The sequence below is a fragment of the Lithobates pipiens genome, unplaced genomic scaffold (genome assembly GCF_037356315.1).
Source record: "Lithobates pipiens isolate NorthernLeopardFrog02 unplaced genomic scaffold, aLitPip1_a1.2 Scaffold_19, whole genome shotgun sequence".
Lineage (NCBI taxonomy): Eukaryota > Metazoa > Chordata > Amphibia > Anura > Ranidae > Lithobates > Lithobates pipiens.
This window is the reverse complement of record NW_027507764.1, coordinates 165,956,363-165,969,180: the sequence shown is the minus strand read 5'-3', so window position 1 is coordinate 165,969,180 and position 12,818 is coordinate 165,956,363. Positions and strand designations below refer to the sequence as shown.

Genomic DNA, 12,818 nt, shown 5'->3' with positions numbered 1-12,818 from the left:
TGTCCAAATGTATCTTTTATATCAGTTACCTGCAATACAGAAGCATTCATATTGGAAGAGTGAGTACCAGCACTAGCAAACATCCATGCTACCATTGAAAATGCTGAGAGGAAGAGAGTGACAGTGCTTCTGCTCCTTGCTCTGTTGGCAGGTTGGACATATGATCTTGACTAAATTTTACTGTAGTCATACCTCTCAACTTTTTGAAATGGGAATGAGGGACACCTATTAGCAAAAGTATGTAGGCATAGGACACACACCCCTGCCACACCCCCTTAAAGGAGAATTATACAAAAAAAATCTTAGTTAAGCTTTTTTAATCACTACTATTCCTTTATACTAGCTTTTGAAAATTACAAATGCAGCAATTTAGAATTTGGATGAAAGGTTTAGCATTGGGAAACACTTTTTGAAAGACAAACAGTGCATTTTCTATACAGCCATACAGATCAGACCAAATTGAGGGGCAAATGAGGAGAAAATAGGGACAGAGGGATTTTTCCCAAATCAGGGACAGTCCCTTGAAATCAGGGAAAGTTGGAAGTTATGTTGTAGCTGTTAGAAAAGTAAAGGATCTGGCTATGCTGATGTGCTATCCTTAGTTATATGGGCAATGCAAAGGAATCTATGTTTATTTTTTTATTGTTTAAATGTTAATTGTTTATGGTTATGCTGCTACCATGTGATCATTGTATTAACTGCACTATTTTTTCTCTGTAATCCTTCCCTTTTGGATGATCTAACTTCTCTTCTCCATTGTGAGTTCCTGTTATGTTCTTGCAAGATGAACATTGAGGCCGGAAACAAATATCACGTTTGACATTCAAACACAGCAAATGCCAAAATCTACTCCATCATATTGTCTACCTCATCCATCATGCATGCAATAAAGATATTTGAGAATGAGAAGAGTTCAGCCAATGAAGATTGTCTGCTGTGGTTGTGACATTGAGGCCAGATATAGAGGTCTAAGGAAGGAAGTCACAATTGCAACAGTTGGAGTCAGAATACCTGTCTTGGATCAAAAGACTGCGGTACAGTTTTCCATGTTCTTTGGCATTTTTATTGTATTTTTTGTTTACATTTAACTGTATTACTATCACAGAAGGGCTATTAATCTTCCCATGTGATCAGAAGTCCATTATACTGAGAAGTAGTCAGAGCTGAGCACTTCCTGTTCACACTTCTTCAGGGGACATTGGGGAACAGATGCTAGTGAGCTCCTCCTGCTTACCATCCTGATAGCATTTGTTGTGGTCCCAGGTTGATGTTGAAATCTTACATCTTCTGCCCCCTTTCCAATTACTACATTGATAGAGTGATTTTCATTGATGGAAGCTATAATACAGCTTCTGTGAATGGAGGAAGGGGGTGGAATATGTAGATATAATTGGCACTCTTGATGAGTGGTTATGACAAGTTCAGCGGCTGTATTAATCCCCAAAGCACCAGAAGATTACCCCTGAGAGGTACTGGGTGGGAAGATTGCAAGATAGCAGCCACCAAAGGGCCCCTCCCATTGAATGTAAATTACATCCCTTGTGCTGGTTTAAATAATGGAACTAAACTTAGGCTTAACTCTCCAGTCCTCTCATAAACATTACAGAGAAAAAGAAGCTAAGTAAGATTTTTCAGCCCTGGAGTTTTCAGAAAAGAGCAATATCTGTTCAAACAAAGGGTTAAATAGCTTGATTTCTTTATGTAGAAACCAAGACAATTTGTTTTTTATTATTTTTAGATATGTTGTGTGAATGGGAACTCACAACAAATATTTAGTTGGGTTTTCTCAAATCAACTGCATGGAAATACACTTTAAACACTAAGCAAATATACCTGAAAAAGTGTGAGGCCTAATAAAGTACATGGGATTGTATAAAAAGTAAGTAATACATACCTAAACCTTGTATTGTAAACTTTAGATTGCACTCTTCTTCATAGCAAGAGCATATAAACATTGTCCCACCAGCAATCTTTTTTTCTTTCATTGTACAAGATGGCTCAGTGTGCTCATCAAACGTGTGACCATAAAGAGGAACTTTGGGGTTATGGCACAGTGTCTCCTCAGTTGTGTGTGTGTCATTATGTCTCCTTGAAGGAAAAAAATGCAAATTTACAATGCGTCAATTATAAAAAAAAAAGTTACTTAAATATATTTTGTAAATCTGTAAAAACAACAAAGTGCCACCTTTAAGTTGCCACTGCTGGGTTTCTATTGTTTTTTGCCTACTCAGAGGGGCAATTTTCCCTCTCTTATTCTCCCTGTGAAATCCTGAATGTAGATCTCCTCAGTAGAGACACAGAATGTGATAATAAAGTTGACCGAGGTTCTAACACTTCTCCACTAAATATACAAATGAAAGTTTTTTTTTATTTTTATTATTATGTTAGGTGCAAATAAAATGTTTTGATCTTGCCAGAAACACAGTGCTGTCCCATGTACTATGCACGTACATAGCATGTAGTGCTATCTCAAACAATGTTATCAGGATGAGTGTTCGGGCTACAGAACACCTTGCCCTTATGTTATGGACATATGGAGAAGGAGAGGTGTTCTGTAATCTTAACACACTTCCTGTAATAAGCTGACAATGTTGCTCCTTCATAAATATAGTACTGAAGGTGAATTTTGTCACCATAGCATAGGAATCGGCAGGGTCATCTGGAGAAAATAAAGAAAATTGAAAAACAAATGCAGAACTAGCCACTTCTCTGTTTTGCCAGCATTTTTGCAGCTTCATATTTCAACTTGTTCATATAAGCCTTGAGAATAAGGGTACGTTAAGCTGAACTCGCACAATTTCAGTGTGAGTTTGGGGGTATAAAAGACATTTGTGTGGGTTCATGCACAGATGTTTATTGAAATCGCCCCTGAAGTTGCCAAAAGTAGCGCACTAACAGCTTTTGGAAATTGGTGCGGCAACATAAAGTTGGCATAGCACTGATTGGGACAGTGCCATTGCCGGAAATAGGCTGCAAATTGGCATTTGATTTGAAAAGTCAAATTGCATGTAAAATGGCGCCAATGTGAATGGGGGTTAAAACCCAGAAGATGATTTGTTACTATGCACAGCTGCACCAGATTCTGTGTGCACCAGATTTTTTAGCAAATCTCCCCCGCTGTGTCCTAACGCTAAAAAACACTGACTCAAGGCATTGTATTAGAAGTTTAAATGGGAATTTTATAACTCATATTTTTATGGGTAAAAATGTATGGAATGTAGAAAAACGCAATACAAATAATCTTTATGTTTAAAAAAAAAACTACTCTGAACTATTTCAATTGCAATAAATATGCTATACTATCAATTCAGTTAAAATGCTAATGCATTTTTTTTCAGTGCCGGAAAAATAAAATTTAAACATTAAATCTTGGCCTTACCATATTGCTACACACACTTCATCAGCAAGCTCACAAATGGAAGTTCTATCACAGGAGCTCGTACAATTCCCATGACTTATCAAACATGTTGATGGCAGAATATCACAAAATTTGCACAATTTTTTAATTTTCACCTTCCCTCCAGGTTCACTTTCCCAAGATTTTGTTTTACCTACAGAAGAATATATATAAAGTGAGTCAGAATTCAAATATACTGTATAATACAGTATAACTGTGTACAGTACTACAGTATGGATACCAAGTTTTATATTATATATCTACCCTACCCACACCTAACAACTGTATTTTAGTTTTCTCCATCAACTCATCTCCCACAGTTATTACCTTTTGTTTCAACTTGACCCTCCCTTCTAGATTGTAAGCTCTAACGAGCAGGGCCCTCTGATCCCTCCTGTATTGATTTGTATTGTAAGTGTACTGTCTGCCCTCATATTGTAAAGCGCTGCGCAAACTGTTGGCGCTATATAAATCCTGAATAATAATAATAATTATATATATATATATATGGACAAATATAATATATTTGGACAAAAGTGCTCACTAGCGAGTGAGACACCAGGGGCCGCTGGTTTACTCCTTGCTAAAGAAACAGCAGGATCCTGGATATAGTAGATGCCATCCTTTCTCCTCACACATGGAGATGTAGGCCTTTCAGGTACGATGATAAATCTTCCAAGAAGAAGATTTCCGTGCTCTCAGTATAGTTGGGATCCCCGAGTCTGAAAGACCCCAGTTCCTCAACACCTGGCTCTCAATAGCCATGCCGTTAAACAAGCGATGGTAAAGCAGGATGGAGAATCGGATCTTGAGACAGAAGGTCTTCTTGTAACGGCAGTCGCCAGGGAGTGTCTGCCACCAGGCACACTAGGTCTGTGTACCTGGGCCGCTGGGGCCAATCTGGGGCAATCAGAATTACTGGGATCCCCTTGGCCTCCACTCTGCAGAGCAGACGTGGTAACAGCTTCAGAGGAGGGAATGCATAGATCAGCCACGGAGCCACAAGCGCGTGTGATGCGTCTACCCACCCTACCCACTACATCAGCAGAGGGATCTGCTGGCTCCTGAATCTTCAGGGTATCACGCACAGCTGTGATAAGTGCTCCAACAAGCGTTTTGTCGCGCATGGACCTGGACGGGGAATCATCCTCACTGTCCGAACGGTCCTGGTCAGCGTCATCTAAAAATGACAGAGCAGGGGTCACCTGCCTCAGCAGGGCCCGAGTCTGCTTCAGAGCTCTCACCAGAGGACAGGGGACACTTTTTAGCATCTTTGCGCCCACGCACTGCCTCCATCTTGGCAACAAATTGAGGACTGCCGACAAAGCATCCAGAGGCACTGCACATTCTGCAGATGAAGCGGTTGCAATTGCCTAGATTTCGGGGGAAGAAACACCAGTTTCTGAAGCCATGCTGACCCTACCCTGTCTGCCACCTGATGGGGACTTAGGACAGTGATGGTCCCACCCTCCTAGCTGCTACTGGCTGAGGGACTCTTTCCCGCAGGACTCACCACCCTGACTGGTTCTGCACTGTCCAGCCAGTAGTGCCTGTGTCCCTTGTCAACTCCCAGGTGCATAGGAGATCACACTGTGTCATCCAGAGCTGCTGCTTATGGTGCTGAAACCAATCTACGTGTTCAGGCTCCAAGAAGTTGGCTGCAGAGTGACCAGTATAAAGGACATAAACACAGGGAAAATGGCCACCGAACTACAGGAAAGCATGCTTCTCCTAGAGACTGACCAAAAAACGTGCTCAGGCTTCAAGAAAATGGCTGCCAAGCATCCAGTATAAAGGACAAAAACACAGGAAAAATGGCTGCCAAGCTACAGGAGAGCATGCTGCTCCTTACCCTCACCTAAGATGGCCGCTGAACACTGAATACCATGAGGGACAGTGACAGAGAAATTGCGGTGAACAGCACTGCAGGGATCACAAACACAGCCTCACCAGACACCCCCAGGGAGAGAAAAACACACATCAGGGCACAGCTTGCCAGCGCAGTCCCCCCCAGGTGAAACCCCCCCCCCCCGGAGAGCCCCTGCACATGACACACACACCGCTCAGCAGCCACATGCAGCATCCCCCACAGGGAGGAGGGAGGGGAGATAGGGACAAGGAAAGAAGAGAGGGAGGTGACGGACCCCAAATCAACCTCCCAGGGAATGCCCAGCTGCTCAGCCCCACCGAGGCAGGGAGAGCTGTACTTACCAGTCCTGCAGAGCTGGGAGACATTCCATCACAGACCCACTCTCCGATCAGTACGGTGTGGCTGCTGGCCATGGCACGCTGTGACGTAGACATCAGTAGCCCGGTCATATGTGTGCCCTGGAACATTAAAGCTCACCGACCACTTCTGGAGCTGAGGTACGTCGTGGCCGATCCAGCGTGTAGCTCTGGCCTGCACACGCTCACTGGCCAGGCTGGGGAGACTACAAGGATAAGGGTATCCAGCCTGTCACCCAGACGGCTGTTGATAGCAGATCACAGGATCTTTAGTCTTGCGCAAAAAGCAAAGCTTCTGCAGAAAAAACACGGACCGATGGGTCCCTTTTCTTCACTAGGCAAAAGAAAAAAACTGAGGCTGCATGGCAGGCTGGGGGTTTTTTACCTAAGGGACTGCCCCTTGGGCGGAACTTAAAGTTCTGTGTTGTTCATAACATGTTATGCCTGGTCTTCTCCTAAAGGTGGCGTAACAACCCAAATGGCTAAGAGAGGAACTGTGTCAGTCGGTGAATAAAACCTTATCGCTTGCACATGCTTGGATGATGGAAGTCAGGAGAGTTTCTGCTCATTTACTAAGCTTTGGGGCAACTGCTCTTGCAGGGTGCAACTGAAATCTATTTGCCTTTAGTAAATTAACCCCTATGTCTGGCAATTATCATACACTATGGGGGTTATTTACTAAAGGAAAATCCACTTTGCACTGAAAGTGCACTTGGAAGTAAAGTCGCTGTAGATCCGAGGGGGACATGAAAGGAAAATAAAAAACAGCATTTTAGCTTGCGCATGATGGGATGATAAAATCAGCAGAGCTTCCACTCATTTCAGAACTACCCCTTAGATTTACAGCGACTGCACTTCCAAGTACACTTTCAGTGCGAAGTGGATTGGCCTTTCGGAAATAACCCCCTATATATAAAAAGGATGCACAAAAAGCACAATTTCACCAAGGCCAATAGCCATCTATGCAAACAGATGTAGGGATTCAAGCACAAGATTTCAAGTTTAACATTTCCATTCTAGTAAGGTCTTTTTGGCAAACTAGTATTGCTATTATGCCCATGTACATGACTTCTTTGCAACCAGCTACCTTGGAATTCTGCATCTCTCTGGTCATCAATTTACCCAAAAATACACATTTTATGAACAACCCTTATCCAACATGATAATAACAGCTTTGGTGTGATAACAATATGTGGTAACAATATAAAGCATTACCCTTAGAACTATTGGTTTCGTCTATGACTTTGTGATTCATGTTTTCTGTATGATGTTTTTTTGCTGTTCCTGCAAAAATAAAAAGACATGTTGGAAGAAAAAATTAATTAAAAAAATAATATAACTGGTTAGTAGTAATAGTTGTATACTTATTTAAGAATTCATTGCTAAAACTCCTCTTTATAAAGCACTGTAAAATAAAATAAGATAAGGCTGTCCCTAGTCATTTTACTACCTGTGACAGTACATAAAATATTGAGCAACCCTACTACTTCTACTTACTATCACATTTACTAATTGTGTATGCTCCAAAGTCCGGGATAAGAAAACTCTGGGGTTTATTTTACTAAAGCTGAAGAGTGCAAAATCAGTCTAACTTCTGCATAGAAACTAATCAGCTTCCAGGTTTTATTGCCAAGCTGAGGTTAGAAGCTGATTGGCTACCATGCACAACTGCATCAGATTCTAAGTGCACCAGTTTTATGAAATCTACCCCATTGTCTAAATAAGAGGTGGGGAGGTAGGTGTACTTTCATCCTGGTGAGCTTTGTGTATTTCTTCCAAATCTGTGCAGTAATTCACAGTGGAACTTTGCTTCTGTGCAGGAGCTTCCTGTAATCAAGTTTAGTCACTCTCTCCTTATGCATGGTGACTTGGTCTTGTATCTGCCATCTTATCGTTTTCTGCAGGCAGCCTATAGTGGGAGGGCCTGCTGGGTCTCTCCCTTAGCTCTGGTCCCTGCACAGGCTATGTGCAACAGAGCGATGACATCACAGCTACTTTTAGAAGGTAATAACTAGATTTGCAAAGGCATTTGGTAAACACAAAGTGGAATTATACCCATTGTTGCTATTGAAGAACATTCTTTAGTAAAATGTTTTGTACCTGGAATTTAGCTTTATTGAGATGTTTACCATACATTAGACTTACACACAAAAAGAAATAAGGATAATTTTACAGCGATCGACTAAGCAAAACAATGTCCATACAAAATAAGTAATTTACTGAATCACCTTCTGTTAAATAGGTTAGGCAAAGTATATAAGGTACAAAGATAGGTAGATAGATAGATAGATAGATAGATAATCAGACAGATGGGGCTTGGCTTTGAAAAAAAAACAATATATGAAAAGAGCTCACAGACACAAATTGCACCCACCATTTTCAAAAATAAACTCAGAATTACAACCGCCACTTTTACATGCGCACATGAACATTGTCTCTCCCAAATGATTCTTCTTTTTCATGTGACACTTTGAGGTGTTATAGTCATCCAGTTTGTGTCCATACAGCTTCAGTCTAGGATTATGGCACAGTGTTTCCTCAGTGACAGAAGAACTATTGCTTCTCCTATAAATAAAACAGAATATAATTGTAGAACCAACAGACTGGCAATGAAGTATTTAAATGAAGGTATACATCGTATTAGCATGACCTAAGGATGCTGATACCCAGATAATCATGGGGATAAGACTTTTAACCACTTTCTTACTAGGCACTTAAACCTTCCTCCTGCCCAGACCAATCTTCAGCTTTCGGTGCTGCGTACTTTGAATAACAATTGTGCGGTCATACAACACTGTATTCTGTTCTTTTGGTGGTATTTAATCACAGCTGGTATTTTTATTTTTTGCTAAACAAACAAAAAAAGATGGAAAATGTAAAAAAAAAAAAAAAAAAAAAATCATGTTTCATAGTTTGTTATAAAACTTTGCGAACAGGTAATTTTCTCCTTCATTGATATATGCTGATGAGGAGGCACTGGTGGGCACTGATAGGCTGCACTGATGGGCACAGTTAAGGCAGAACTGATGGGGACAGATAAGGCGGTACTGATGGGCACAGATAAGGCTGCACTGATGGCCCCTGATGGGTGGCACTGATAGGTACCATTGATTTATGGCACTGATGGGCACTAATGGACACTGGTAGGTGACACTGATGTGCAGCACTGTTGATGAGGCACTGATTGTGGGCACTGATAGGTGGCACTGTGGGCACTGATGGGTGGTGCTGGTGGGTACTGGTAGGTGGCTGCTAGGTGGCACTGGCAGGTGGCACAGGTGGGCACTGAGGAGCTGGCTGCAGCTCTCCGTGATTGGGACTGATGTCCCTCTCACAGCCGCCGGTGATCGGCTTTTCTTTTTCTCCTCACGCTGTCAGCGCGAGGAGAAAAAATAGCCGATTACCGACTCTGTTTACATCACATGATCGACTGTCATTGGCTGACAGCTGATCATGTAGTAAGGGGTCGGGATCGACACCTTACTCCGATCTGTGATTCACCGAGTCCCAGACTCGCTGATCACAGAGCGCACCATGCGTGCCCTGCAGGAGGTGCACAGGCCACTCGGGTACGGGAGAACATAAATAGATGCCCTCCCGGCAAAGCAGGTTCATGCTGTAGCCGTCATTCAGCTATAGCGCGGATCTGAACAAGTTAATACTCAGCTTAGTCTAACTACAGTCACTTATATAGTCACTTATATACCACAGTCATTGCAAAAAAAGGCAAAACTTTTTTTTAGTTTTGGATAGAGTGGAGGTGGATTAGAATGCTTGCCAGTTCCTTTTTTGCTGTCTGTGCCCCCATTAGGGAGACTCACCCTCTGTGTTTGTCCTGTTTACCATTATCATTGAAAGTTAAAGTAAAAGAAAATCACAAATTTTGTGTTGTCCCCAGAAAAGTAATAGAGGGGAAATCTTCCAATGGAGATGCTAGTTCTGGTGACCTTGGGGTCCCCAAAGATTTCCCTTTATTTGCAGGGATTTCCTCTTGCTGAGAGGAGTTATAATCCTCCCTTACTCTATCCAAAATGAAAAAATAAGTTTTGACTATAGTTCTACTTTAACCACTTGCCAACGGCTCGCGCCGATATGCGTCAGAAAAGTGGCACGGGTGTGCAAAATCCCATATGGGTACGTCGTCCCGTCAGAGGGCATTTGTGCGTGCACGCTGCACGGCGGGGGACCCAATGCAAGTGCCCGCCGGCCACATGCGATCGGGTGCACGAGCGCCAGCATAGGGATTTGTGTGTGTAAACAAACAAATCCCTGTGCTGTCAATGGAGAGGAGACATGTTATTTGTTCCTAGTAAGTAGGAACAACGATATGTCTCCTCTCTTACTCAGTCATATTCCCATACAATTAGAACCCACTGAAGGAACATACATTTAACCCCTTGATCGCCCCTAGTGTTAACCACTTCCCTATCCGTGACATTTACACAGTAATCAGTGCATTTTTATGTCAGTGGTCCCAAAAATGTGTCAAAAGCGTCCAATCTGTCTGCTACAATGTCGCAATTCCAATAGAAATTGCAGATCATTGCCATTACTAGTAACAAAATAAAAAATAATAAAAATGCCATAAATCTTTCCGATAGTTGCAGATGCTGTAACTTTTGCGCAAACCAATAAATATACAATTATTGCATTTTTTTTACCAAGAATATGAAGAAGAATATATATTGGCCTGAACTGATGAAGAAATTTGTTTTTTAAAAACATTTTTGGGGATAATTATAATGGCAAAAAGTAAAAAAAAATTATATTTTTTCAAAATTGTCGCTATTTTTTGTTTATATCGCACAAAATAAAAACCGCAGAGGTGATAAAATGCCACCAAAAGAAAGCTCTATTTGTGGGAAAAAAAGGATGCAAATTTTGTTTGGGTACAATATTGCATGACCGCACAATTACCAGTTAAAGCGATACAGTGCCAAATTGTAAAAAGTGCTCTGGTCAGGAAGGGGGTAAAATCTTCCGGGGCTAAAGTGGTTAAGGAAATCCGAAATCTCAGGATTAGTTAACAGATTTATTGCATCTTCTGTGGTGAACTACTGCATAGGCACTGCACATGGATAATGTCCACTGTGTAGTATAGATATTATAGTCAAGAGTCAGTGTTCCTACTTTGTGTCCCCAGTGCAAAATGCTAAGTCCTACTGTCTTAAATACAGCATGGTTGCTAAATAGCGCAGCAGCTAATTTTATGTTACCGCAGCCATTTTCAAGCAGGGTGCCTTAAGATTTCTTCAGAGGTGCCTTGGCAAAATTCCCAAAAATGTTCCACTAAATTGTATACAGGCTAGCGGGTGGATCAAGCCTGCCTCGTAGCAACACAAAGTGACAGGTTTTCATTGTGCACCATTACAATGATGTCGTCAGTAGATAAGGAGGACATATGGTGCCTGCACAGCATATTTGTTTGCTCCTCACACTTGGGTCACATTAGCTGAGTGAAAGACCCAAGTGTGAGGGGCAAACAACTATGCTGAACCAAAGAAGAGAAACACTGGAATACTAGTCAGTACCAGTGTGCAAAGAAGTACCGTATTTTTTGTGCATAAGACACCCCGTGTATAAGCCAACCGCCACTTTTCCAACCCTAAATTAGGAAATCAATATTTTAAACATAAAACAGAACACATTTTTATTTAGTAATTAGGTAACATTTACATACCAGTTGTGGCAGTAGGACCCTGTGCTACCTGAAAGATTGCCGGTTTACGCCAGATTTTGGAGAGACAGGCACGCTGATTGCACAGCTGTGTGCTGGGCTATTTAGTTGTGACCCGACTATGGCTCAGGGCCCCACCCAACAGACAGGAAGTGTGTGCATGGGAGTCAGGTGGACTCCCATTCTTCTGAGAAGAGTCAGGGGCTGCATGGGGCAGCCAGAGCCTGCATGTCTGCAATAGGCAGATGTAGTTTGTGACAGAGCAGCAAGGAGTTGATTGGGAGTAGGCTAGGAGAGAGCTTGACTCTAAGAAACTTTTTTGGTCTGAGAAGCAGACCTAAGGCCTAGGCTGGAGGCCCGAAGCAGTCGTGTGACAGGATAGTAAGCCAATAGGCTGAAGTATTTTGATTGTACTAGATGCAGTAATGGTGGAAACCCCTGCATGAGTTACTGATGTCTCTTGTGAGCTTTTCTGATCTTTTAAATCAAAGTGGGCTACCAGGCCTTTAAAAATATAGTTTTGGACTGGCGCACTCATTAAAAATGTGCCTACAGCTTGAGTGTGATCACCCCAGTCTTACACTGTACTATGATATTATGCATCACACTTAGCTTTAAACATATTACTTTATTCAGCCTCTTCTGCATCACGGCTTTCTTCTTCGTCACTATTAGTTCCAGTTTCTTCAAATTCTTTTGCACCACTGCTGTCTTCTTAGTCATTGCCTATATATGTGAGATCATCCTCACCCGCATCTTTGCACTGCCTACATGCTCTCCACCTCCAACGGGATGCATTCCAATTGGTTTGTTTAGCATCAGCGGACATCAGTTACATACGTCTTGTGATTGAAGGAAGCCTGTTTGCAGAGACAAGCTATCAGCAGTTTCGCTCATGATTGGAGGCTAGTGATTGGGGGAAGCATGTTCGCAGAGACAAAGTATGGGCAGTTTCACAACCGTGTGGTTCTATTCTCAGCTTACTTCCGTGTGTAAGACAATAATCATTTTTTCATCTAATGGTTTTAGAAAAAAAGTATAGTCTTATACACGGAAAAATACGGTATTTGCTTTGGAAGAATTAATCACCTCTAATGCTGGGTGTCCTACTTGTGTGTATATTGCAGTAAAGTTTTAGTTTAGTTTTTTACATTTTATATTGGGGTGTATGTACATAATTATAAAGCATGCCTTGACTTGGCACTAGCACTACAGTGGATGAGTAGTCTGCTGCCATCTGGGAACAATCATACACTGTACAGTATAATTATGGTTGGGGTACAATGTCATGCCACCCCTAAGCCTGGTTTATGGAATGGCAGAGGCTATGGTCTGGAATAATGAGGTCTAGTCAATTATTCGAATGTTTCCATATAAAATGACTTCTTAAATTACTTTAAAAGCCATTTTCTAATAAAACACTTCATAAACCGCTGTTTCTGTTGTTTTAATACACGCTAAGTGTATTTACATTGATGGTAGTTTCCTCTTTCCATTGATAGGTTACATCCTTGATGA

The 12,818-nt window shown here is 41.8% G+C and overlaps 1 protein-coding gene across 1 annotated transcript in view; it reads right to left on the bottom strand.

The window, feature by feature from the left end:
- TGFBR2 (transforming growth factor beta receptor 2) overlaps positions 1–12,818 on the bottom strand; it is a 131,715-nt gene that overhangs the window by 32,961 nt on the left and 85,936 nt on the right. Inside the window, exons 3-6 of the mRNA XM_077491457.1 lie at positions 7,998–8,188; positions 6,839–6,907; positions 3,380–3,551; positions 1,895–2,088 (exon numbers count right to left, since the gene is read on the bottom strand). Coding sequence (XP_077347583.1) covers positions 1,895–2,088; positions 3,380–3,551; positions 6,839–6,907; positions 7,998–8,188 — 626 coding nt within the window. The remainder of the gene's footprint in view (positions 1–1,894; positions 2,089–3,379; positions 3,552–6,838; positions 6,908–7,997; positions 8,189–12,818) is intronic.